Source organism: Oryzias latipes, chromosome 20 (assembly GCF_053564925.1).
Source record: "Oryzias latipes strain Hd-rR chromosome 20, Olatipes_Hd-rR_3.1".
Classification (NCBI taxonomy): Eukaryota; Metazoa; Chordata; class Actinopteri; order Beloniformes; family Adrianichthyidae; genus Oryzias; species Oryzias latipes.
Genome location: NC_136256.1, coordinates 5,232,891 through 5,260,327, shown reverse-complemented (window position 1 = coordinate 5,260,327; position 27,437 = coordinate 5,232,891). Strand labels below are relative to the sequence as shown.

At 40.7% G+C, this 27,437-nt stretch overlaps 1 protein-coding gene across 6 annotated transcripts in view; it reads left to right on the top strand.

Annotated features, from left to right (window-relative positions):
• Nucleotides 1-3,162: 3,162 nt before the first annotated feature.
• dipk1c (divergent protein kinase domain 1C) overlaps nucleotides 3,163-27,437 on the top strand; it is a 45,047-nt gene continuing 20,772 nt past the window's right edge. For 3 of the 6 annotated variants that reach the window (XM_023950336.2, XM_078938913.1, XM_078938912.1), the window contains exons 1-3: nucleotides 3,669-4,111; nucleotides 9,316-9,403; nucleotides 10,057-10,771. In XM_023950336.2, the coding sequence (XP_023806104.1) occupies nucleotides 10,547-10,771 (225 nt within the window). In that variant the 5' untranslated portion in view covers nucleotides 3,669-4,111; nucleotides 9,316-9,403; nucleotides 10,057-10,546. Of the gene's footprint in view, nucleotides 4,112-9,315; nucleotides 9,404-10,056; nucleotides 10,772-27,437 lie in introns of all 6 variants that reach the window. The other 3 variants (XM_078938911.1, XM_023950337.2, XM_023950338.2) reach the window with 3 other exon arrangements.

Here is a 27,437-nt window from a genome sequence, read left to right as displayed (position 1 = left end):
TCAGGATCTTTTTCTCTTTCCATTTACACCATGATAAAACATCTTGAAGCTGCTTCCAGTCTAAAAACTTTGATCTCTTTCCATCTGGTCTGTGAAAACCCATCTTACCAAAGTTTCTGCTCTAAGTTCTTCACTCCTGTCTTTCTCTCTCGGTCTACAAACTCGTTTTGGTCTTCTCCTTCCAACAAAAGTCCAACTTCCACCAGAACACTATTGATCAACAGCACCAGTTGTTGTTAACTCAGGTCACGGCTGATCCATGTGAAAGTTCTGTTTGTGATTAACATGACTGATGAGACTTTGGTTTCAGGTCAGATACCCTTCCTGACAAAACTCTGCATTTACCTGAGCTTGGACTGGAGCATGAAAGAACTGGACTGGGCCCCCTTGTGGTTGGATTAACTGGGATCTCTGGATTCAGAGGCCAGTGCAGGGATAGACAACCCAGGCCTCGAGGGCCGGTGTGTCTGCAAGATTTCCGGAAATGTAATGGTATGAAATGTGAATACCATACATTAGCACAGAGCATTATGTCAGCTAAATGGAAAAGCATTAGTGATGGGAGTGTCAATACCAAGGTATCAAAATACAGATTCCCGAATGTCACCAAGTTTAGTTTAAATATTAAAGTATTGAGATGACCAATGGTTATTAGGTGAGATATTCCAGCATTTAGTGCCAAAACACACCCCACCTACAGCATATTGAACAGCTCCACGAGTCATGGGACCAGACGAGCCACGAGCAGCACAGCATGAGCAGGCGATTTTAGAAAGAACACTTGAATTTTGAACCTTTCACAATAAAGTTATTGATGGTATTTGTTCTTAGGATAACAAATAATATGCATGAGAAAAAACTTAACAATAAGAAACTACCAGTAATCTGTATTGCTACAATTGAATACTGTGTATCAAATCCTAAAAGTGTGTTATCGCCCGTCACTAGAAGCATCATTATTACCCACTGAACCTGATGCTGACAATCACACTGAGCTGTGACTGAGGGAGAACAGACCAACATGAACAGAGTTCAAAACATGAACCAAGACAACTAAAAGGCACAGAATGTCAAGAAAAGGTCGCCCTGCTTTTTACAGGCCAGAAGGTCAGGGACTTCTCTTTGCTGTAATGTACATCCACAATCACCAGGGGGCGACACAATTTAACATTCTAACTGTTTTCAGGTCCAGACTGTCCAACAGAGTTTACATCAGGGATGAAAGTCTCAGACCCTCTTCTGTTTTAAACGGCTGTGTCACAGCTGAAGGTGCTGCTGCAGCATCTCTAACACACTGCAGGAGAGGCAGCTCCCTCTAACGAGCCGACTCGGATAATTGGCTGCAGATAAGCAGGAAGTTATGAAAGGGAGATCAGTGGTTCTGTTCTGTTTACGAAATCCCGCTCTGCCATCGACCACTGAGCAGCAAAGATGTTTTAATTGGCAATTAGAGGAACAGAGTGGCTGCAGGATCCTCCTCTGTCTTGCAGCCAAGCTTTGTTTTTTTTTTTAAATCTTCTTGTCTTTGTGTTTCTGCATCATTGATCTCACTGCAGGTACAGCTGTTTGACTCTGTGGGCAATTAAGTGGACTTTTACAGGAAAAATGTATCAGCAGAGCCTCTTACTGTTTGGTTTTATGAGGAAAAATAGGGATAACTGAACTGATCACTGGCAGTGGCGCCTTAAAAGGGGGGAGGGCTTCCAGAAGAACTTCTGTTCAATCCATTCCCCCTCCGAAAGGGTCAGCCCTGCGACACACCGGTGACCCCGCCCTCAACGGTACCTGGGATAGGCTCCAACAACCCTGAAACCCCAAAAAAGATTGAGTTTGGAAAATGGATGGATGGTTCATGGATAATATGTTCATAGAAGCAAAGAGATAGTCATTCAACATCTGTCTAGATGTGCTGCTAAGCAGATCTAGATCTGTTTGGTGTCTGGACTTCCAGGTTCTGCATGGGATTTTTTTCAGTCATTAAAAAAGATGAGCTGATATAGTAGGTTGAAACAAAGCTAAATGATCTTATTCTGAAAGAAAATGCTTCATTCTGCCCAATAGTTCTAACAAAAACACAGTAATGCTTCACCTTCACTGGGATTAAAGGAACTTTTCCCCTGCATCAATAGAAACCTGTAGTCCTGTAGATGTTAGTTAAGTCTGAAGACTAAATTTGTTCATATAGTTGGGGTAGGCATTGGAAGACGGGGACAACTGAGAAAAGAAATCATGATGAAAGAGAAATTAAAGATGAGATGTAATTCTTTTTTATTTATTTCAGGTTGTGGTGAACTTTAAATAGTAAGCAGTCACTCTTCTTTCTGTTTTTTGATGGAGGATTTGTCTATAAAGTACTTTAACGTCCCATTCTGATCATCTTTTGATCTGTTGTAAAGGTGTTTCCGGTGGTCTTTTAATTATGGTAATGCCCTTTATAGCCAAAATCATAAAAACCTGTGTAGTTTTTTAGGACATAGTCTCTGCAGAGCTGCAGGAGTTCATTAGGAATAAGAAATGATCAACTGTGCTCAAACAAAAGAGACAGTAAACATGTCTCCATGTCCGGGTTCATGGGAGCTTTTTAGAGCTGCGTCAGAATGACGTTTTCTTTTTTTTCTCTTCTCAGCTGACCCTCCATCTCTCTCTGTTACCCAGTTTGATGACTTGCTGTCCCGTAACTGTCAGGGGAGTAAAACTATATAAAAGTGAGCCTAAAATCTGAGGACTTTTTTCATTTTGATAATTATTTAAATGTGTGAGTATTGATTACACCAACTGGCCTATAAAATGTCTAAAATTGTCTTTAAATCCATGAAAGAGTTAATGGTGGGTTCTGCAGCATGTGTTTACTGCCTCTATGGCTCAAAATTACCAAAACCAGCAATCGTTTATGTGTCAGCCAAACTTATTAAAGAGGTTGGTGTAAACTGGAGCATATTCCCCGAGCGTTCATCATCAACAGTTTCAGCCAAACAGTCACAGCATTTTTAACCCCTGAAGGCGTGAGGGGCCCGTGCAAACGCCACACCCTTCCTCGTGTTTGCACAACTTTATTGGCATTTTTACAAACAAAGCTATTACCAACACGCCACAAGCCTCTGAGCCGTTATTAACGTGCACGTTTGTGGGGAGGAGGAAAGATAAACCTGGCCAAGAGCTTTCAGTTTGTCGAGGCTCAGGAAAGCACCATGTGGGGACTGAACCTGAACAGTGACTTGCTACCGTGGTAACGGCTAAGAGGGATCTGGGGGAGGGGTTAAGGTGGAAGGGTGCACACAGAGTCCTGCTTTCAATCCTCCCAGGGACATCTGTAGCCTTAAATGCGATTGCTGTTAGTGGCAGAGCAGCTGAGAGGAGCCTTCTCTGCAGAATGAGTTATGACACAAACACACAGACTTGGTGGGAAAGCAAAGCGAAGGAGGAGGAATGAGGCTGCGCAAACAAGCCTGAGCGCGACACACACTCTCTCTCACAGGCGCACACACACTCTGTCTAAGAGCGAGGAAGAGGAGGAACTGGAGCTGCAGGAACACCAGACGGCTGCTGGAGCCTCAGAGGTGGCCTGGCAGTCCAGAGTCAGGGTTTACTCTCCGCCAGCAGCTGGATGGCCCACGCAGTCCCTCTGGAGCATCTCAGTCAGACCCATGTTAGACTGTCTTTGGTCAGACCCACTCTGGTCCATCACCTCGAGGAACCCCAACCCTGATGTCCACTGGAAGCTTCAGCTGGTTTCTCTGACACACAGAAGCAGGATCGTCTGCAGGCAAATCCTGCTTTCTTCAGCTCCTCAGAGAGAGAAAAACAAGCCTGACTCAATTAAGTGCTCTTATCTGGACCGTGGAGATGAGCTGCCTGTGGCACTGGGATTTCTCTTGAGCAAAGTTAGACCTGCACTTTCGATTGTCAATTCAGGAAATGAAGAATCTTTATCATCGGGAGCTCAAAAATCAGACGAAAAATATCTCAGAAGAGTTATAGGTTAAACTGGATTAAAACCAAAGAAATTTCTAATTTTATTTAATAGTTGATCTTTCTACCCTCACAAGTGAAGAAAGGAATAAAGCAGGAGTTTTTTTTTCTGCAGATCATCACTTCACAGGCTTCCAGAATGGTGAGAAAAGTTTTCCCTTTGCATGATTCTTACAAAAATCATCGTTGCCTCTGCCTCGTTCTCCAATTCCGCTTGAAACTTTAACTAGTTAAGAGTAAAGTTTATGTTGAGAGCTGTAAAGTTGCAGGTCTGAACCTGACACTTACCTGCAGGAGCTGCTGTAAGTCTTAAATGGTGAGAAGTGAGCAAACATGCAGCTGTAGAAAGACCGGATTGGTCGCAGTTGCACAGCCACATCAAGCCTAGATGATGGAACCTGCAGGTTATTTAGGCTTTGGGGCACGCGAGCAGCTCCTGTTTAATTGTAAAACTTTGCACTTGGGGGGACAACTTTATTTATTCTTTCAACAGAAAGAAGAGTGACTGAAACACAAAGAAAAAGATTTAAAATGAAAAACAGAGCAGCAGAATTGTAAAAATGTAGAATAAAAAGAATGTCCATGTAATAACATTAATTACCGTACATAATATAAAACCTATTCAAGTTCCGCTCAAAGGTGATACCTTCAGTCCCCTGCATGTGAAACAAAGAGAATGACTGAGACAACTAATTGTTTTTTAGTAAAACTATTCCAGCTTTGTGAACTCTGCCTCGATGTGACTTTTTAAAGCATTGCATTTAAAAAAAAAGGCGTGTTTTTTTCCTTCTTCTTCACTTGGCTAGAGGTCAGGCTATCATTAGCCTGAGATATAGAAGATTTCAAAACACAATTGGATCATACCAAATACTCTAAAAATGGGGCATACCAACTCCCTTCATAGCTGTAAGGGTTGGATTGGGTGTTAAACCACTAACTAAATTTTGAGACTGCATCTCACTACTTCTTTGAAGAGAGAGAGCTAAATGTGAAAAACGATTTAAAAATGATCAAATGCGTGATTAATTATGTCTCACCAATTTTGTCCACAGTGCAGAGTAACTTACAAAATAAAGTGTTGAATACATTCACTTTATATGAGAACTGGACTGTGACTAAGAAGCCAAAATACCATAGAAATTATTAAATAAACAGCTATCATTTAGTCATTACATTTGTCAGAATAACCATTGTTGCTCTGGTACATTTTATCAACATTTTCTTGATTTTTTTTCTGTAGTTCAAGTTAATCATGTTATAAACTGACCAATCAGTTTATAACTGATTAAAAGTAAAAGTAGGTGATTGCACGTCAAACTTTTGAAGCATTTATTTGACAGATTCCACTGAGCCTGTGTTTAACTGGTGGGTGTGGCCTTCTAACGTGCTCACTCCTGACTGGCAAGCGTGGCTGCCATAGAAAAGTTGATTTAGACAATTTTACTAACAACATTTGGCTCCAATATGTTGGCATGCATATCCCAAAAAATGGCGACTGAATTGACATCACTTGATTGGAGCCATAAGTAAGCCGTTTCCTATAGGGGACAACACACTCACTCATTCACTCCAGTTCTCGTATACAGTCAGTGGTTGGATAAGTATCATCATACCTTCATTTGCAGACATGACATGGCAGTTATTTAGTTCTAAATAACTGTGGCTCTTCCTAAACACGATGTAACTCATTTATGTTTATGTTGATTTTTGAAGTAAAGATATAACAGGAATCAAATAAAGCAGTTTAATCCCTGCAAACAAATCTATTTTTACAGTGGTTACACAGATGTGATATATATATTGACTCTCTGTTTTCACGTCAGTTAAAACAGCCTTGTTTCCGTCTCTGAAAAAAAACAAACTGCATCCACTGCTGCCTGATGTAAATAACCTTTGGGAGCAAAGAAACACGATATTTTTTTGATAATCCAAACCTTTTTAGTGTTAGTTCTTTTGAGCAGTAGAAGAGACCCACCCGTGAACTTCAGCAGGTGAATGCCAAGCTAACTTACCCTGCTGCTGCCGTACCACTCTCCTGCAACCTGATTGGTTCATCACAGTCTGACATTTCCAGACATCAGGCAATCATCACATAATATGTAAAAATGAAAATAAAGGTCATTGAGAGGGTAGGGGGAGCGAAACTGTTGCAAAGGCAGATTAATGGCAGATGCGGATTTTGATCTGGAGACCATATTTATCGTAAAAATAAGAAATTAAGTAGATGCTTTATATTTGCAATGTTTTTAAAGAAACATTTTTTGAAAGACTTAAACATTAAATAGCTTTTAGCCTTCAAAAAGTCTTTGTCGGTGAAATGTTTGGTTTTGTGTGAAATTTGTGTGGGGAGTACGGTGGCCGAGAGGTGCAAGACACGCTTACATTTAAGATACAGCAACAGCAAATCCCAGTACAAATGAACAAATCACGAAACACAACAGCAAATCACGAAACACAACAGCAAATACTGAAACACAACAGCAAATCACGAAACACAACAGCAAATACTGAAACACAACATCAAATCATGAAATACACATCAGCAAGAACTGAAACACAACAGCAAATACTGAAACACAACAGCAAATCATGCAACACAACAGCAAATACTGAAACACAACATCAAATCATGAAACACACATCAGCAAGAAGTGAAACACAACAGCAAATACTGAAACACAACAGCAAATCACGAAACACAACAGCAAATACTGAAACACAACAGCAAATCACGAAACACAACAGCAAATACTGAAACACAACTGCAACTCACGAAACACAACAGCAAATCACGCAACACAACAGCAAATACTGAAACACAACATCAAATCATGAAACACACATCAGCAAGAAGTGAAACACAACAGCAAATACTGAAACACAACAGCAAATCACGAAACACAACAGCAAATACTGAAACACAACAGCAAATCACGAAACACAACAGCAAATACTGAAACACAACTGCAACTCACGAAACACAACAGCAAATCACGCAACACAACAGCAAATACTGAAACACAACTGCAAATCACGCAACACAACAGCAAATACTGAAACACAACTGCAAATCACAAAACACAACAGCAAAAACTGAAACACAACAGCAAATCATGAAACACTATAGCAAATACTGAAACACAACAGCAAATCACGAAACACAACAGCAAATCATGAAACACTATAGCAAATACTGAAACACAACAGCAAATCACGAAACACAACAGCAAATCATGAAACACTATAGCAAATACTGAAACACAACAGCAAATCATGAAACCTATGGTGGCCGGGAGGTGCAAGACACATTTATATTTAGGACACAACCAACAATAAATCCCAAACTAATAAATCACAAAGCACTGATAACAATCTCGGAACAAATGAACAAATAATGAAACACAACAGCAAACCACGGAACAAATGACAGAATCCTGGAACACAAAAGCAATTTTGGGTGAAAACTAACAAATACTGAATTACAAAAACAATCTCGATACAAATGAACAAATCCAGAAACACAACATGGAAAGCGGAGAAACGCTGTCTAACTGAAACGGAACATCCTGAATCCCGGAAGTGACGTAATATAAAACTAATTGTGTATTATTTTCTACATTTCCTTGTTACTGTCTTTTTTATGTGGACATTTTCAATACATGAGACAGTCCAAAAGCATTTCTTCAATTGTATTACTACAATAAAAATTACAACAACGTTTAACAAGGTAAAGTTTTTGCTTTTCCGGTATTAAGGGTATTCCCTCTCCGTTAAGACCACTCTAGCAAGAATGTTTCAGGACTGTTTCATGTATTTAAAATGTCCACAGAAAGAAAACAGTAATTAATAATATTTAAAAAAAATCATACACAATTAGTTTTATATAACGTCCATTTCTGTTAGAAGCCATGTCTCCGCTTTCATTGTTGTGTTTCTGGTTTTGGTCATTTGTAACAGGGTTATTTTTTTGTAATTCTGTATTTGTTTCAGGACTGTAATTTTTATGATTTGCTGTTGTGTTTCAGTATTTGCTGTTGTGTTTCGTGATTTGCTGTTGTGTTTCGTGATTTGCTGTTGTGTTTCATGATTTGCTGTTGTGTTTCATGATTTGCTGTTGTGTTTCATGATTTGATGTTGTGTTTCAGTATTTGCTGTTGTGTTTCGTGATTTGCTGTTGTGTTTCGTGATTTGCTGTTGTGTTTCATGATTTGCTGTTGTGTTTTGTGATTTGCAGTTGTGTTTCAGTATTTGCTGTTGTGTTGCGTGATTTGCTGTTGTGTTGCGTGATTTGCTGTTGTGTTTCGTGAGTTGCAGTTGTGTTTCGTGATTTGCTGTTGTGTTTCAGTATTTGCTGTTGTGTTTCATGATTTGCTGTTGTGTTTCAGTATTTGCTGTTGTGTTTCAGTATTTGCTGTTGTGTTTCAGTATTTGCTGTTGTGTTTCGTGATTTGCAGTTGTGTTTCGTGATTTGCTGTTGCGTTTCAGTATTTGCTGTTGTGTTTCGTGATTTGCTGTTGTGTTTCGTGAGTTGCAGTTGTGTTTCAGTATTTGCTGTTGTGTTTCGTGATTTGCTGTTCTGTTTCAGTATTTGCTGTTGTGTTTCATGATTTGCTGTTGCGTTTCAGTATTTGCTGTTGTGTTTCGTGATTTGCTGTTGTGTTTCGTGAGTTGCAGTTGTGTTTCAGTATTTGCTGTTGTGTTTCGTGATTTGCTGTTCTGTTTCAGTATTTGCTGTTGTGTTTCATGATTTGCTGTTGTGTTTCAGTATTTGCTGTTGTGTTTCGTGATTTGCTGTTGCGTTTCATGATTTGCTGTTGCGTTTCATGATTTGCTGTTGTGTTTCATGATTTGCTGTTGTGTTTCCGTATTTGCTGTTGTGTTTCCTGATTTGCTGTTGTGTTTCAGTATTTGCTGTTGTGTTTCAGTATTTGCTGTTGTGTTTCGTGATTTGCTGTTGCGTTTCATGATTTGCTGTTGTGTTTCATGATTTGCTGTTGTGTTTCATGATTTGCTGTTGTGTTTCAGTATTTGCTGTTGTGTTTCCTGATTTGCTGTTGTGTTTCCTGATTTGCTGTTGTGTTTCATGATTTGCTGTTGTGTTTTGTGATTTGTTCATTTATACTGGGATTTGCTGTTGCTGTATCTTAAATGTAAGCGTGTCTTGCACCTCTCGGCCACCATAGGGGAGGACTCGGCTGCAGGAATCTGCTGTTGGAGATGATATAACCAGCAACTAAAGCTCTTCCTGGTCTCAGGGGGACAGCAGTTTGAGAGCAGCTGTCCTTTTTCCATCGTCAGAAGGAAACAAAAGCAAACGGTGACTGAGCGTTTGCTCTTTTCTTTCAGAAGGAGCAGCTCCTTGTTTCATTTCTGGACCTCTGAGTCTCCATATTTCTGAAAGAGGTTGAGAGCCTGACGGAGCCCCACTCTGCTGGTGAGCTAACCCACAATTTCTAGTCTTCATTTTTGTGTTTTTTTCTCAGTTAATAGTTTGCATGCTTTAGGGGAAGCAACCACAGGCAGCGGAACGAGGCCTAAAAAAGTGGATTAAAACTCAGGACACTCTTTCTAGCTTTTTTAAAACTCAAACTTTTTACTATAACTTACTTTCAGCTAATTAACCTTTTTCAAAAATGTTAATTAACTTAAGATGAGTGTTTAATTAACCTTTTTAATAAAGGTTAATAAATCTACACATCTGCACTGCTGCACCTTTGAAAGGCTTTGCCATTTTGTACAGAATTGGAACTGTCTATTTTTTACTCAAGATACTGTAAAGGTAAACGTGTCCTATGTTTTTCTCCATTTTATGGAGTTCTTGAATTTGGGTCCTTTTATTTTGAAAGACAACTTCTTAGTGTTTAAAAACACAGTGAAATAGTTTCAATGCAGATGATGTTTAGCTGTATTTTCTGATTTAGAGTTTAACTAACATGAGTAACTGATCTGTAAATTAGATGTTCAAAAGTCTAGTAGAGAAAACTGAATCTTTCTTTAGTTGAGACATGTCAGTGTTTAATATTAATATAATAAACTTTTGTTACAATATTAAATGAATCTTTTTTAACTCATCTAATTTTTCTGCAGCTTTGCTGGATCCTGGTTTTTGGATGTTTATCTTCTGTTTTTTTTTTCGGGATCATTGTGATCCTTTTAGGGATATGAGTGCAAACCCTTGGAGTCTACCTTCCATGCGCTCAGTTGCCCTCAAGCTGGAATCTCCTCACCTCATTCTGTGATCTTCTGTTTTTTTGTGGAAAAAGATGAAAAGCCGGACATGAAAAGTCAGTTTGGAGACTGGAAAGTTTCTGCGTTGGGAACCATGGACTCTGGGATTGAATCTGGTCTCTGTTCAGACAAACTTTTTGTTGCTAACAGCAGACTCAGGTCTGCATGATGATGAGGAGGACAGCGAAGCATCGAGGAACCTTTTCTATGTGAAAGTTCTTTCCTGAATCTTTCTGGTGAACTTTGACTTTGCCGACACAGAACCTCCGCTGACGTTTTCACCAGCAGATGTTTTCGAACCAGTAGCCGGTTTGGTAGGTGAGCCTCTTGAGGAGTCGCTTCCCAGGCCATGATGCTGCCCGGAGGACCGGTGGTGGGCGGAGGGGGCTGGGGAGGTGGGCTGTGCCTGCTGAAGTGGCTGGGCCTCAGGATGTTGTCCCGCCGGGGAACCCTGGTCTTCGTTCTGCTCTGGTTCGGGTCCTGGTTGTTCCTGAATGGTCTGGTTCTGGTCCACAGGAGCATCCTGTCTGATTACTGCTCTGATGAAAAGAGCAAGAAGATCCTGCAGCGACTGGTGAGTCAAGCTAGTTCCTCACTTTAAACTTCTGCCGCCAGGACGACGTTTGTTGGGTTTTTAAAACAAAGAATGTCAGTATAAACACAGGATCAACAAAACCAAAGACTGCACTAAAAATCAAGAGCACAACACTTTCTAATCACTTAGGACCAACTCAGTGGTCATGTGGTAGAGTGTCATCCCATGAGGCCAGACAGGTTGGGGGGTTCAAATCCCCGGTTGATTCATCCCAAAGACTTTAAAATTGACATTCAGAACAAAGGGGTTTGGATTGGGGGGTTAAACCACAAATGGTTTCCGAATGTGGCGCTGCGTGCAGCTCACCCCTCCCTCAGGGGGCGGGTCAAATGCGGAGAACAAACTTCACACACCCTGGTCTTTGACAGCTAGTGGGACTTTACCTTTATCTTAACCGATCCTCAGTGAGAGCTGTCAGTGCGGTGCGGGAGTCTGTTTTTTTGGACGTCAGAAAAAGGACATTTCCATCCCAACAGAATGTTTAAACTTCCTCCATCATTTGATTCAGAACTGCTCAGATGCTTCTGGGGCTGCTCTCTGTGGTTCTTTAGCATTTGTAGAGAGACAGGAATTTGGACTTAATGCATTTTATATGTCAAGCATCGTCAATACATTACAATGAACTTGGGACTTTTTTGCACATAATCAGATAGCTTTTCCCCTTGAAGACCATAGAACATATAATATATCTATTGGCCGTGTACCTCGTCTCTGCTCCTGCTCCTACAACTGGCTGTGGATCCTGTCTCCGGCTCGACTCCGACTGTGCCTCCAACTCCATCTGGATGAAGCTCGTCTGCTGAACTTTAAATATGTAGTCGTAGATTTAGATAAGTTAATTCTTCTCTATGAGTTCTGATAAATCGCCTGTCTGTCCTGGGGAAGGATCCCTCCTTCATGTGGGCACTCCTGAGGTTTCTTCGTTTTTTCCGGAATCCGTTTTTTTAGGAGTTATTCCTTACCGCGAAGGGGGGTCTACTGGCAGGGATGTCCAGTTTGGCTCAGTCAGTTTGTTAGTTAAATTTAGTTTTCATGATCCTTTTGATTTCATGTTTAACTTTCTCAATTACCGATACGAAGCCCATCGAGACGACTGTTGTTGTGAATTTGGGCTATACAAATAAAATTTAATTGAATTGAATTATTTTGAAAAATTATGAACTTGGGCCCCTTCTGAACTAACCGATTAATTTGCTACGTAAAATCCTTTTGTTTTAGAAAAAAGTCAAACATTTACTGTTAATGGAAGCAGCACAGAAACAGTCCCTAGCAGAACATTAATAATTTTTTTTTAAGTCATGTCTGCTTAAAGCTTCTCTGGACTCTGCTGCTTCAAATGTTTCCTGTTCTCCTGAACGCGCTGTGCAGCTCTCCTGCTCGGCTCCAGCCTTTCCTCTCCGGATTTAGCTGAAACTTTCGGGGGGTGAATCTACAGGATGTCCCTGCAGGCCTCTCAGCAGGCTGGATGTCCGTCATGAAGGCTGTTTGTCGGAATGCGATGAAACATGAATGTGCAGAAACATGCAGAGCCCGATAATGATGGTCAGGCTTTAAAGGTTCTGCTGGTTTTCTGCAGGGCAAACGGCACATCAGGCAGGTGTTACAGTGAGGCGGGGGGCAGCTGATAATAAAAGAGTCTCTTTCATTTCTGTTGCTTCCATGTCCTCCCTCCTCCTCAGCCTTCATCTTTCTTTCAGATCTCCTTCTCTCCCATCACTCCTCTCCTGCTGATCTCCTCTTGTTCTGCTGCTTTTCTCTCCTGCTGTTTTTTTTACTGTCATTAGTTTTCTCCTCTGATCCTCTTCAGCTTGTTTTAGCGCTCAGAGGAGGAACATAAATCAAACGGTGAAAGTCCTCGGCATGAATGGTTTTGTCAGGCGTTCAAACACCGTGACAGCTTACATTCTCCTGCAGTCGTGTGGAGCAAAGTGATTCTTCAGCGCAGTAAGGAGACAGCAGCTGCTTCAGCAGAGACACACTTTAAGAACAGATTGATTCTGAGTTCTGACTGAACTCTGACTGCTCCGCCTTCATTCACATCTCTGCAGCTCTGCTCATAGCAGCTACCTGTAGTGGGCGGAGCCAAAACTGCTGGCAAAATTTGCAGTATAGTTCTCTTCCTGTCCAAAGGATTTTGCAGTTGGAAAATCATGTCCAAATATGGAAAGAATGTCAAATCTGCAAACATATATATTGATGATAAAATATTGATAATATTTATTGTCTGTCCAAAACACATTTTTTTTATTTTAATTTTTTCAATATTTTATTTTCGTCTTCAAATAGACAAAATCACAGACAAGCAAAACAAACAGTTCAGGTGCTATTTTGACCATTACAAAACCGAATGAAAAAATACAAGTAAATAAATAATTGCCAGTTACACTCTATTCAATAATATTTACAGGCCGTCCAAATTGGGCATAAAGAGAAGAAAGAAAAATGCAGTCTCAGTAAAGAGCTAAATAATTTTAACCTTCTGAAAGTGATTTAGAAATTGTGTCCAGAGTTCATTGTGAACATTTTTGTGAACAATTTTTTCCATGTGAATGAGAAAGAGCATGTCAGTGAGCCATACTGTAAAGTAGGGAGAAGCCGTAGATTTCCAATCTCTCAAAATGTATCTTTTTGCAGTCATAAACCCAAGTTTTAGTGGCTGCTGTATTACAGTCGGGATAGTTCTGGTACATATGCAGCCACAAATGGCAGGCTCTGCATTGGGTGGAATTAAGCAACCATAGGCTTTGAAATACCAATCAAATACTCTGTTTCAAAAGCCAGCCAATGAGGGATAAGACCAAAAAGCTTGAACCAATGTGCTTTTGAGATATTTTACATTTATCACAAATGGGAGTAATTGAAGGATGTATTTTGTGCAATCGTACTTTGGAGTAGTGGAGCAGATGGATGATTTTAAATTGTATCAGTTGATGTCTGCTGTTAACATAGCAAGAGTGAATCTTGGATAAACACTTTTCCCACATTGATTCGAATATTTCTATGCCCAACTCCTCGCTCCAAGCATCTTTCATTTTTGTCGATTTCACCCTGGTGCTGTCATCAAATAAATGCACTATTCTAGAAACCAAATGTCTGCAGCCAGGGGCACTTTGGAAAATGTCATAAAGATTATGTTCAGCTGGAAGATCTTGAAATTGTTTAATTTTGGACTGAACGTAATGTTTAATTTGTAAGTACCTATAGAAGTGTGAATTGGTAAAGCTAAAGATTTTTGTTTAAGTTGATTAAATGATGCAAATTTGTTATCTATTTACAAATCTTCAAGTTTAGTCAAACCCATCTCATTCCATTCCTGATACAATTTATCATCCCAAGGAGGCAAAAAAGAGTGATTATGGCATATTGGTGACTGAACAGAAATGTCCGGCAAAGAAAGAAAGCTTCTAACTTGATTTTAAATGCGCACCGATTGTTTTGGGACAAAACCCAGTTTTCGGAGAGATTCCGCCCTCTCCAGTTTGGAGAAGAGCAAAGCATGTAAACACGAGAAATCTCCCACTCGGCCCTCCATTTTAACCCATAGCGGAGTGGTGGGACCAATGGTGTCTGGTCGTCCCTACTGCCAAAACATCAATGCTCTGATATTGGCAGCCCAGTAATAGTGTTTGAATTCTGGTATTCAATTCAATTCAATTTCAATTCAATTCAATTTTATTTGTATAGCCCAAAATCACAACAACAGTCGTCTCGATGGGCTTCGAAGTAAAACATGAAATCAAAAGGATCACGAATACAAAGAGTTCAATAGAAAAATACTAAAATGAACTAACAAACTGACTAAGCTATACTGACATCCCTGCCCTTAGACCCCCCTTCGCGGTAAGGAAAAACTCCCAAAAAAAACGGATTCCGGAAAAAACAAGGAACCTCAGGGGTGTCCACATGAAGGAGGGATCCTCCCCCAGGACGGACAGGCGATTTACCAGAACTCTTAGAGAAGAATTAACTTATCTAAATCTACAACTACATATATAAAAGTCCAGCAGACGAGCTTCATCCAGCCGTGGTTGTGGGGACAGTCAAAGGCGCGAGTCGAGCCGGAGACAGGAACCACAGCCAGGTGTAGGAGCAGGAGCAGAGGCGAGGTACTCGGTCAGGCACAGAGCAGAGACGAGCCAAAGATGAGCCAGAGGCAGGATCCACAGCCAGGTGTAGGAGCAGGAGCAAAGGCGAGGTAAACGGTCAGGAACAGGAGCACGGATGAAACAACTGGAGTCTGGAAGCACTCCCACTCCCCAGGAGGGGAGAGGAAAAGAGGGACAATACATGAATCGCACTGTACCAAACAGAGGCATGGAGAACTAAATGATAAATTATGATCAAGAATAGAGGAGAGGAAGGGTAGAAGTAAAAAAGGAAAGAGGACAGAACCCCAGTGCACCATAGTTACCCCAGCTTCAACTTCTAGCAGCCTTTTAAAAGAAATAGTTATTATTAAGTTTAATTTAAACAAACTAACATTAAGTTAAATAATCTCTGAATACTAACTAGTGTGACAATAAGCCTGTCCAAAGAGGAATGTTTTCAGTCTAGCTTTGAATGTAGAAACTGAGTCGGCCTCTCTTACATGAGCTGGGAGTTTATTCCATAAAACAGGGGCTTGGTGGCTAAACGCTCTACCTCCAACCGTACTTTTACTAATTCTAGGAACCACAAGCAGTCCTGCATTTTGCGAGCGAAGTGTTCTGATTGGATGGTAAGGGACTATGAGGTCCTTAATATAGGACGGGGCCATTCCATATAAGGCTTTATAGGTTAACAGGAGGATCTTGAACTTGATTCTAGAATCAACTGGGAGCCAATGGAGCGAAACTAACACAGAAGTGATGTGATCTCTTCTGCTAGTTCCTGCTAACAATCTAGCAGCTGCGTTCTGAACAAGCTGGAGACTTCTCAAGGAACTCTTAGGACACGCTGCTAACAAGGAGTTACAGTAATCCAGCCTCGACGTAACAAATGCATGGATGAGTTTTTCAGCATCACTCTTAGAAAGTATATTTCTGATCTTAGCAATATTCCGCAGGTGAAAAAAGGCAGTTCTACACGCCTGAGATATGTGAGCCTTAAATGATAAATCCTGGTCAAGTAAAACCCCAAGGTTTCTAACTGTGGAATTGGGGGCTATACTTATGTCATCCAGGGAGACTATCTGAGCAGACAGAGCATCTCTGAGGTTTTTAGGACCAAGTATAATGACCTCAGTTTTTTCTGGGTTCAAGAGGAGGTAGACCAAGACCTTCTTCCAACTTGGATTTTGTAAATCTGATTATTGAGTCTAACTCCTTAAAGAAAGAAGCTGTGAGGTAAAGAGGGAGATTCTGGCATAGATACAAGAATCTAAAAAGAAAAAACATTTTTATAGAGTTTATTCGGCCGATCATGGATGGGGAAGAGTCTTCCAAGTCTCAATATTCTGCTTTAATTTTGATAAAACTGTTGTGAAATTTAAGGTAAAGATTAATTCAAAATCTCTGAATACTTCAAAACATTTTGAAGAGAATTTGGCGAATAAGTTTTAGATAAAGGCATTAATTCGCTTTTAGTCCAATTTATTGAGTAAACTGAAATTTTGCTTAAAGAAGCATTTAAATCAATAAGGAGGGGCACAGACTCCCCAGCATTTCGCAAGTATAGCAGTACATCGTCTGCACACAAGCTAACAACAGTTTCTGTTCCCCCAACCAGAATGCCTTGGATATGTGAATGTGCTCTTATTTTAACAGCAAGAGGTTCCAAAGCTAGGGCCAACAGAGCAGGAAAAAGAGGGCAGCCTTGCTGGACAGAATGCTGTAACGGGAATGGCGTTGATCTTTCCGCATTAGTCAGAAATGAATACAATGGACCTGCATATATTAGTTTCACCCAAGATGTAAACGTTTCACTAAACCCAAACCCTCACAGCGATTCAAACAGGTAAAGTCCATTTAACCTGGTCAAAGGCTTTATGTAAGAGTCAAAACCGCAGCTCCACCAGAGCCATTGTGTTCGGCATAGATGGTGTCTAGAAGACGCCTAACATGGAAAAGGAATGTCTGCCTGGGATGATTCCTGTCTGGTCAGGGTGGATAATAGAAGTTAAATATGTGTTTGACCCTTGTGCTATCTTAGATGACCCCACCCATACATTGACGTGTTCTCCCTACCATGACAAAGGTGGATAAAGGTGTGAAGATTTCATGTAATCCATGGACACCAGTGAAGATCACAAATCATTGAAGAAAAAAGGTTCAGAGCACTGTCTATTGGGTCTAGATGACCCAACTCTCAATGTTAAAATGCCTAGGAGAGCACAAGGGTTATTCTGGTTGCTAAAATTTTGGTTATTACCTTCTGATCAAAGTTTTGGAGAGCAATGGTTCTGAAACAAGCTGGATCTCTGCCTTACTTCAAGATTAAGGAGATGTTGGCTTCACACAGAGCTATATCTCTGCGTTTGGACTCGCATATCATCATAAGCATGAGAGGAGAAGGATCATCACAGAATTTTTAGTAAAACTATGAGCCAAAGCTATCAGGGCGTTAAGTCTTGCCTTATGGAAATGACTTGATGGCTGCAATCACTTCTTGCAGTGTGAAATTGGAGTCCAGATGATGCCTTGCAGCATCAGTTAACCTGGGCAAATGAAGCAAGCCAAAGAATTTATCCAAGTCTGACTGTGATATGTTCTGATCAGAACAGTAAAGTTCATGATAAAACTCTTTAAAAACGATTGTTAATTTCTGCTGGGTTTGTTAAAAGAGTGACATTTTTGGTTGTTTTTTTTTGAATGGCTCTAGAAGCCTGCATTCCTTTAAGTTGTGCTAGGAGCTTATTGGGTTTATATCCTATCTCAAAATGTTTTTGCCTCAGTTTCGATTATTAATGTTATCGCTCATGATTACATTGGATTCATACTTAAGTTTCAGCATTTCTCTGAAATCAGAGGGGGATTTAGAAGTTTCCTATGTCTTTTCTAGAATAGAACTGCAATTTTAATTTCAGAAAGCCATTTATTTTTTTCCTTTTTGAGAGCTGAGGTATAAGAAATAATGTCACCACGTATAACAACTTTCAGTTGAGTCTGACACCTCCCCATTGTGATTTCTTTCAATAAATTCTTTGAGTTTAAAAGCAATGTGTTTAATAAAGTGATCATCACTGAGAAGGGTGGGGTTGAAGCGCCAGGAATAGTTTTGTTTAGGTAGATTTAGGGACAGTGATATAGACACAGTGTTGTGATCTGATATCAAAATGTTTTGGTATTTAGAGTTTGTGATATGTGAAATAAGGTTAGAGCTGGTTAAAAAATAATCTATCCGACTATGAGATTTGTGCACACTGGAAAAGAAAAAGTATCTTTATCTGTGGGGTGTTGAATTCTCCAATTATCTGCTAAATTTCTATTCTTCATGAGATTATGCAAATCCCGCAGAGATACACTCTCTGGAAGAGGGCGCAAGGGTAGACGATCAAGGAAAGGATCTAAGTAGCAGTTCCAATCTCCTGAGATTATTATGTTTGAGTCATTTTCATCCAGCAACAAGTCAAATACTTTACTGAAAAATGTTGGGTCATCCGTGTTCGGTACTCATTAAGGAAAGTTAAAGGAAAGGAAGAAAAATGAAATGCAAGGGGGGGAAAAATACCGCGATGGGCAGCGGCGCGTCTACTTACAAAAATATCGACAAGTAGAAAAAGTTTAAGGTGGTATACAGTGATCCCTTGCTATAACGCGGTTTACTTTTCACGGTTTCGCTACTTCACGGACTTGCATCGTGCATTGTGTTCTGCATTCTGATTGGCTAAAAAAGTCACTCCGCTACTTCTCTACCTGTGCGTCAATAATGTTGCAGTTTAATATGTACACGTACGTAAATCAGCTTTCCAAATTACGTGCATGCAAATCATCTTGAAATTTCAAGTTTCTCTAAAACCCATAGAAAAAGAGCAACACCAACTGTCAATCACTATGTTCTTCTCCCGAACAAACACACACAGCTGCACCGCGGGCTTGAGAAGGAGAAAACACTGCAGCTTCTCAGACTGCAGAGCATTGAAATACACCTGAGCCACTATTTGTCCGTTTGTACTTTGTATTTTTTTCATGATCATTTTAAATTTTCTCCCGTTTAATTTAATTACTCTCGGGTCGCGGTGGGCGGGGCTTATCTCCGCGATTTGAAGCCTTCTGTTTACAGCATGTTTCAAATTATTATTTGACAGTACAGTACAGAAGTTATTTGTTGAAAAATAAACGTTTTTAAAGTACTTTGATTTGTGAAACAATTGCTTGAGCCTGTAAAATGGTTTGTTCTTTCTTTTCAATGTATAATAGAGTATTTAATTGTATAATAATTGTTAAAAAAAATAGAGGTTTCTACTTCACGGATCTTTCCTATCACGGGTTCTTTCTGGAACGTAACCCCCGCGAAAAACAAGGGTTTATTGTATAACGGAAAAGTATGAGTTGCAGTGGAGAGCCGTGAAAAACACGTCAACGTCTTACAGCTGCGCACTAGCGCCCAAAACAATTTTTTTGAAGTTGGATTTTGAACGAAAGCAGAAAAGGATTCTAAACTTTGAGATTTTTTCCAAAAGAAGCACAAATGTTAGGGGGTAGGAACAGAAAAACAAACAAAAAGGACCAACTGTCATTTCTGGGCTATTGTTTAGGGCCACGCTCTGACCTTTAACCTCTTAAAATGAGTTTGAGATGCAAACTGCAGACAGACTCCATCCGTCCTGATCTTTCAGTGGTGCTCTGAGCTGGTTTCATGAATGCGGCATCGACATGTTTCCTTGAGAGCAACATGAGGCTTCAGGTTTCAGCAGTAACGCAGCACAGATGTGGGCCTCCTTCAAACCGTTAACAGTGGGGTCCGGGGCCGCCGGCGCTGACTCGCTGCTGTCAGGACCAGATTAGCGCTCCGATCCGTTCTGGCTTGCCTCGCTCGCCTGCGGCGACCTGAAGGGAGGTCTGTCACTTGTCTGCTGAGCGTTTCATCTCTGCAGGTGCATCCCTCCTTTCTCTGACACTCACTGAAGTAGAAAACCGTCTAAACACCGTGGCAGGAGCTGTCAGAGCTTCACTTAGCCTTCGATCTATATTTGGCTGACAGACGGCATTGAAAAGAGCTTCAGGCAGGAGAAACCCGACTCCAGCAGGTTCTGAGGACATTCGTTTAAGGGAAAAAGTAACAATTGGAAAGGAAAAGTCTACTGGAATTTTATCACACCAAGTCATTTATATATTGGCATAAGTCTTTGAAAGAAAAAGATTCACCAGATTTGCAGTGCGTCAACTTTTCACACCAAAAGTCTGCCAGCTGTAGATGGGGGACATGCGCTAGTAAACAGTAGAAAAAGAAGCCCCTCCCTGCATGTTCAGCGTGATTACCATGAGATAAATGTGCGTTCAAGAACCCACGTTCAGCAGGTTCTTGAACACCTGTCACATGTCCGGTGTGTCCGTAGCGTTAGATGGCTCTGGAGAAGAAAAGAACCAGGAAGCCTCACAACTTTGTACAGTTGGAATAGATCATCACTGAAGCAGAAACGTTGTAAAAAGAAGATGAAGAAAACTCAAATGTGTTTAGTTTCCGCAGTAAGTGAAACATTATTACAGGAAGGAATAAAAAATCCCGAATCTGTAGTTTAATCGTTTAAAAGTTAGAAAAATGTTCTCACTTCTTTAAAGAGATCTACGTTCTTTTGAACGGCATCTAGTAGATCATTTGGTAGAAAAGGAATTTCTGGCTGAGCTCTGACTTCTTTTTTCTTTTCAGATCGTTTTCTGATTATTAATTTAAAATGTCCAAATAAACACACATCAACTTCAAACAAACGTTGTTATTTTTAAAGACTTGATCCAGGAACCAGCTACACCCTGGTCTTGCCTCACAGCAAGGAACCTGGATCCCGGCTGGGGCCTTTCTGTGTAGAGTTTGCATGTTGTCCTTGTGCATGCGTGGGTTTTCCCTGGGCAGTCCGGCTGCCTTCCACAGTCAAAAAACATGCTTATAGGTTAATTGGTTCCTCTGAAATGTCCCTTTGTGTGATCCTGTAAGACTGCTGACCTGTCGGGATGTTCCCGGGCTTTGCCCAATAGTAGCCATGAACAGGCTCCAGCGACCCCATGACCCCGAAAAGGATATAGTGGGTTAAGAAAATAGACGGATGATTAAGTAAAACTTAAAAAAACCGAGAATCTTTTGTGTAGTATTCTTCCTTTCCTTTGATCTACTCATCCATCACATCTTTGCTATCATTTCTCTCCCGCAGCTTCATCCTTTACTGAGTCCCCCCCCAGTCTTTGTTTTCTGCGCTTGGAGAACAAACAACAGAAAGTCATGGATGATGCATCAGTTATGAACTGTTGCTTTTTATTCAGAACTGTTGTTCTGAGCTGCAACCGACCTCCCTGTGAGAGAGATATTTTTAGAACATTGGAGCCCGACCTCGGTTTTGAAGCAGATGACTTTTATGAGGAGCGAATGAAAGGAGCAGGAATGATGGTCGGATGCTGAGTCAGTCATGGAGTGAGAAGAAAAAAGAACATGCTGGCAAATTTAGGGGGAAAAGGTTACGCCTGTAGAGCCTAGGAACAATTTTCTTCTGGGCTTTTAAAAGTAATTTGACAATTCTTTAATGTCTTTGTTTATTTCAGGTAGCAACAATCAACAAAAAATAAATAAAACAAGAAACTAAGTAGATCAAAGTCATTTTCTTTTAAAGCGGCCAAATGTAGAGCCTGTAGGTTCTCCAGGGTTTAATTCCTGTCAGATGTAGAAGGTTGATGTGGGATTACAGCTTGACAGCCTGACAGCAGCACCATCAGCAGCTCTACTCAAACTTCTGTCTTTAACATCTGATGCAGAACTCCAACAGAACTCCAGGAACACCATCTGCCCTTTAAAGGTTGGATATTTCTGTTTCAGGCAACCGGAAAGTTAGTCTTTTTCTTCTGAATTAAACTTTCTCCGTTAATTTCAGCAGATGATCTTTCAGTTCTATACATTCAGCATTAATGTAAATATCCAGCAGAACGGTCTGGTCAAAATGTAAGCCAGTTCTGCAGCCACTTTCAAACCATGAAATGCTGTTTAGCACTATCAAGGTTTGGCATTTTAAAGATAGTTAGTCACATGTTTCTGGCTTGAATTTAAAGGAAAGAATAAAAGCTTTACTTGAATAATCAAATAGTATAAAAAAAACAGAAAACTAAGCAGAAGACTGCAGCATAGAGCCGCTCAGGGTGACGTCATGTGACTATAAGACTAAAATACACTCCTGGGAAACTTCACAGGGCTCGTTTTTCTCTGGGACGTCCTTTCTGGGCTGCGGCATTAAAAAGCAAACATCCCTGATTGATTCTGCAGAGAAAATCCTCCCAGCGTGAAGTCATTTATCATTTTTATGGATGATTTTGTTCATCTTCTTTTGAAAAAAAAAAACCCACATTTTTGGACCAAAGAAACAAAAGAAAAACTGTTTTATTTCAGAAGTTCCTCCTCATGCGTGCAGAGAATCTCAGCTTCCAACCTTTCATTTAAACTCTGTCCATCCTGCAGATGTTTAATGGATGAGAAGCATCTGAGAGACGATGAAACAGAAATCTGGAGCCTTTGTGAAGCAGAATCTGAGCTGAAAGAAAAAAGGAGTTCTGCAGGAATTCACCAGTCCAGCTCATTCCTACTCATTCACAACGAGGGTCCGGCAGATCTGCACCTGCATAACCGATCATCAAAACCATTCCTCTGTGATGGAGTCACACCTCTAATTGTTTGTTTAAAGTTACATTTATTAAATGAGGCCTTGTTGCTTCTTTTTCTCCATGCTCCTGTCTGCTGCACACATGCTTGCTGCTGACAGAATCTGCATGCTCCTGGAGCTCCTCTGACATTTATGGTGGATCTGCTGCATGCTCTGAACCTGTCCCTGCTTGCAGCATTCCTCTCTCTGTTTATGGCCTGCTGATACTGTTACAGTCTCCGCTGTTAACGCTGCCTTTGCCCCCCTAACTGGGACTTGCCTTCGTCTCTGAATTCAACACAACATCCCAAACAGCCTGATTTACCTGACAGAGAGGCAGCTGCTCATGACAAATTAGAAACAACGTTCACGTGAAGATTTCCAAATTACCCTGAAGCGCCTTGCAGGGTTTTGATTTTTTCCTTGTATGAGTCACGGTGCCTCTCTGTCACCTAGTTTTTGAACATCAAAACATTTTCTTTGTGTAATTGCAGTTTGAAATAATTTTCTCCAGCTGGTTTCAGTTTCAGATTCAGAGATAGTTTAAGAAAAGTAAAAAAAAAGGAAAGACAAACTGAGAACAAAAGCAGCGAAAAAGCAGAATATTAAAAAGGCATAATATGTTGACTTAATTTCTACAACTTAAAGATTGTATAAAGCGCCACACTAAAAGGCAAAAGAGCAGATTGTTATGGTTCCAAGTAATCCAGCATGACTGGGTCAGAAAGGACTTGAAAGGGATAGACACAAAAAGATTAGAAGAACCACTGTTAGGCAAAATAGGCACAAGACCACATTCATGAATGAGATGGAGCAGACAGAGGAAAGGTCTGCATTGAGAAAGAAGAAGAAAACCCCCAAGTTACACTGGAATGCTCCCCAGCAATTCGAACCAATAGCAGCATAAGTAAAGGATCACTCAGGTTAATGTTAACAACCATCTTTACGAAAAACAAATTCAAAATTCCTAAAGACAGAGATGGAGTCTGCCTCCTGAACTGAAGCAGAGAGTTTGTTCTGCCTGAGAGGAGCTGGAAACTGAAGTCTCTATCATAGTTTAAGAAATTCTAGGAACAAGCAGGTGGAATCCTGCAGACTGGGAAGAAGAGCTGAATGGTACTCCTTGAGATAAGAACATTTAAAGTTCTCAGTGGTCTTTTAATTCTGATCATGTCGTTTTTAGCCTAAATCAAAAACCTGTGTTGTTCTCGAGGACGTTTCTGCAGAGCAGCAGGAGTTCATCAGAAATTCACCTTTTAATTATGTGCTGTAGGGCTGTGCTCATTTCCCATGATTCATTTGTTCACAAGCTCTCCCACTAGCTTACGGCCCTCCACAACCCCAAGCTAGCATTAGCGGTGCAACAAAAAGGAGGGGCGGTATTGGAATTATCCAGCAGTACAGTTTGGATCCAGATTCCAGCTCAGACCAGGAAAGCAGACGTGCATGGACCTATTTGTCTGTAAGTGGATGATCAGAATGGAGCGGAGCAGGGAGCTGGTGGTCCACACAGTTTATTTTTTTTCCACGTTATACATCAGCTCTTTTTCCAACTTAATTGTTTTCTTCTGTTCCTGATTCACAACAACTTCTCAGAAATGCAGCCAACGTCTTAATTTTATTTATAATTGTGCTCCTTTATCTGAAAAATGCCACAAGAGCATGTTAACAACACCAAAAATGTCCTTTTCATCAGAGTGGGTCTTTTTTCTCTGTAAAAGAATGTCATCTGTGCTAACATGCTGCCAAGGAGGAGATACGGATCCAACGTCTTAATTCTCTTCTGCTGATCTCCATCAGAATGGCAGCATTTCAGAGCTTTTCAAACTTTTAGAGAAGTTTTAAAAAGTAAAGACGGCTTTATCTGGAAGCTACTCTCATTTCACTCTGACCCAGGATGTTCCTGATTTTAGAACGTTGCAGAGATGAAAGAAGGAGGTTCTGGAAACTTGATTTATGTGAAGGTTAAAGTAATTCGTCCAAAAATGAATCCACCGTTCCTCACAGCAGGACTGGAAATGGAATTATTGGCATCTGGTGTGAATCTACTGCTACCAGGTGAATCCCAGAAGGAGCAAGAACGAATTCTGTTAATCTGGGTCGATTTAGAGAAAATGAGAAACATCAGGCTTTAAATCTATACGACAGTTGTGTTTAGTTTGAAAGTGTTTGTGAAGCTGCAGACATTTGTTGTTTTTCTGTGAAGGTCAGCTGACCTTACAGGGCCAGCAGTGATTAAGACTGCATGCGTGTCACGGTGAAAACGCTGCTCCTGTCTGTTAGGAATGAAGGTCATCATTCTTGTTCAGACTGCAGGGGCTTTGCCCGCGGTGGTGGGTCACTGCTGCCTGTCAGCTTAAACTCATTAGCAGGTTTTTACTGTTGCTCATAAAAGGAAGAAATACATAATAAAACTCGACTTTGACCGTTTTGGAGTGTCGAACCCGCCACCACACCTCAGCACAGCATGTGGGAAAGGCGCACATGATGGATGAAGAAAAGAACGTTTTCAAATGTTTGTAATGTTCAGAGTTTGGGGATTTCTTTCATTTTCTCTGTTAGTGTACATTCACACCAGACAATCTGTACTGCAACTTGCATTGACCCCAAAAGTCACAGAACTGCTGCGATTGATAAATGCATCATGTACACTGGGTGTATATGAGAACTGGACTTAGTGACTCCTCCCCCCTGGCGTTCCAACCAGGAAGTACTTGTGGTTCCAAATCACATAGACTTTTATAGAGAAAAAAAACAGCTGTTACTCAGTTATTCTATTGGTCAGAATAACCGTTCTTACTTTGATACCTTTTTTTTTACATGTTTTTTTTTTTCATAATATATTTTTATTTGAGTCATGAACTGACCAATCAGATGCCTCTATAAAAGTAGGTGATCCCATGTCTCTATCAAGCCCTCTTTCAAGTAGTAGGGGTGTGGCCTTCCAACAAGCAGACTCTTGATTGGCGAGACTGGTTGTCTGATTCAGACCAATCGCTGCTTACTGACAATGTCTGGTACCAACAGGGTGGCGTCCGCATTGCGAAAAAAACGGCGTCTTACTTGACTTCATCTGGACCATTTTCTATGAATGATGCACACTCAGTCCAGTTCTCTTATACTGTCGATAGTTGTGGATGAATGTCTGAATTCATGTTGTTATCTGGTACGCCGTATTTTGTGTGAGTCGCTCAAGAGTGCGTACTGCCACCTCCTGTGTGAAGCAGATCCAGATCTGTCAGAATCCTGTGAGTGTTAATTAAACAAGGAGAGCTCAGACTAGAAACAAAATTGTGATCCAGCACTGATTGGATCTAATAGACTGTTGTGTACTAGATCGTTTTAGATCCTGGTTTGTGGTTTCAGTTTTAGCCTAAAAGAGGCAAAGATAACAGACGTATGTGTTTCAGGCAAAACACCATCCAGTAATCTTCCTTTTAGCAAACTTTTATCCCTCTTTAAAGTTATTTCTGCAGAGATCAACCTCACTCTAAGTATTTGTCAGAGGAGGTTGTCACGATGCAGGGGTGGCTCGAGAGCCGGTAGGACCCAGATGCAGAGACGGGAGGCCAACGGGTTCAGGACTGAAAAGTTTAATGACCGACAAACAAAAAGCGCTGCAGAGCAGGATGACAAAAACCAAACAAAAACTCACTGTGGCGTGGCAAGGGACATGAAACGAGGACCATGGCATGAAGCCGTGAACACCGAGACAAAGGCTAATGGACCAGCACAGGAGGAAGGCAGAGACAAGACTTAAATACAGACAGGGCAGACGAGACACAGGTGAACACGATCAGGGCAGATGGGGACCAAAGGAAGTAAAACTCAAGAAACATGACAAGACAGGAAACCTTTCAAAATAAAACAGGAAACAGAACCAAACAAGACAGAACAAGAACTAAAGCAAAAACCAAGACAAAACAAACTCAAACCATGACAGAGGTTCTGTTTACGGAGAGCAAGGAGCCCTGGACATGTCATTAAATAATATGTTTAAATGGTTCCCTCCAATTAATTCTTAGCGGACACAAATTAGTACTTTATGAGCACAATTCAGCATTTTTTGGCCAGTTTTTTTCATTTGTGTTCACAAATTAGCATTTTGTACACAAATGAGAATGTTTGTACCATCAGTTCCTACTTTGTGTGCACACAAAATATTAATAAAAGGCTAATTTGTGCCCTCAAAACACTAATTTGTGTACATCGTGTTTACAAGTGATTAATTTGAGAAACATTTTGTTTTGTTTTTTAATTTAAATGATTGGCTTGAGCTAATGGCAGTTTGCTTTCGTTCACACTAAGAGAGTCTCAAGAATTGGGCTTGAACGAGTGGAGAATGCTAGTCTTTTGCACACCTGTATCTAGTCTGGTTTTCAGGTCATGCCTGGGACGTTCAGAAGCAAACTGAAAACTGAAGTGGGCCACACTTTCCCAGTGAAAAAAACACAAAGAATAAAAGCGTCTGATTTTCAGGCTGTAAAAAGGGCCTGTACCTCCTTCCTACACCTTATTTACAGTGAATATTTCTTCTTTCCTAGTGAACCCCACTTTTTCAGTTTCACCCCTGCTAAGCAGAACTAATTATCTGAAGGAATGATTATCTGTGCAAATCTAACCTGTCAGTGTGAATTTGCCCTAAGGGGGAGCACAGGAGGCTGGTTAGGTGGGTCTGTGGTGTCTGGATGCTTTTCTGCTACTGCAGGTCTGCTGCCTGTCAGCTCTGTTGTTTTAGAAAAACACTTTCAAACTGCAGGTTTGATGATGAGGATGAACCGGTCTGACAGACCAACAGAGGCATCAATTTCATTTCCAAGGAAATCCTCTGAGGAGATCACGACGGCTGCATCAGAGACGTGTTAGACGAGAAGGTTTCTTTTGAAAACCTGG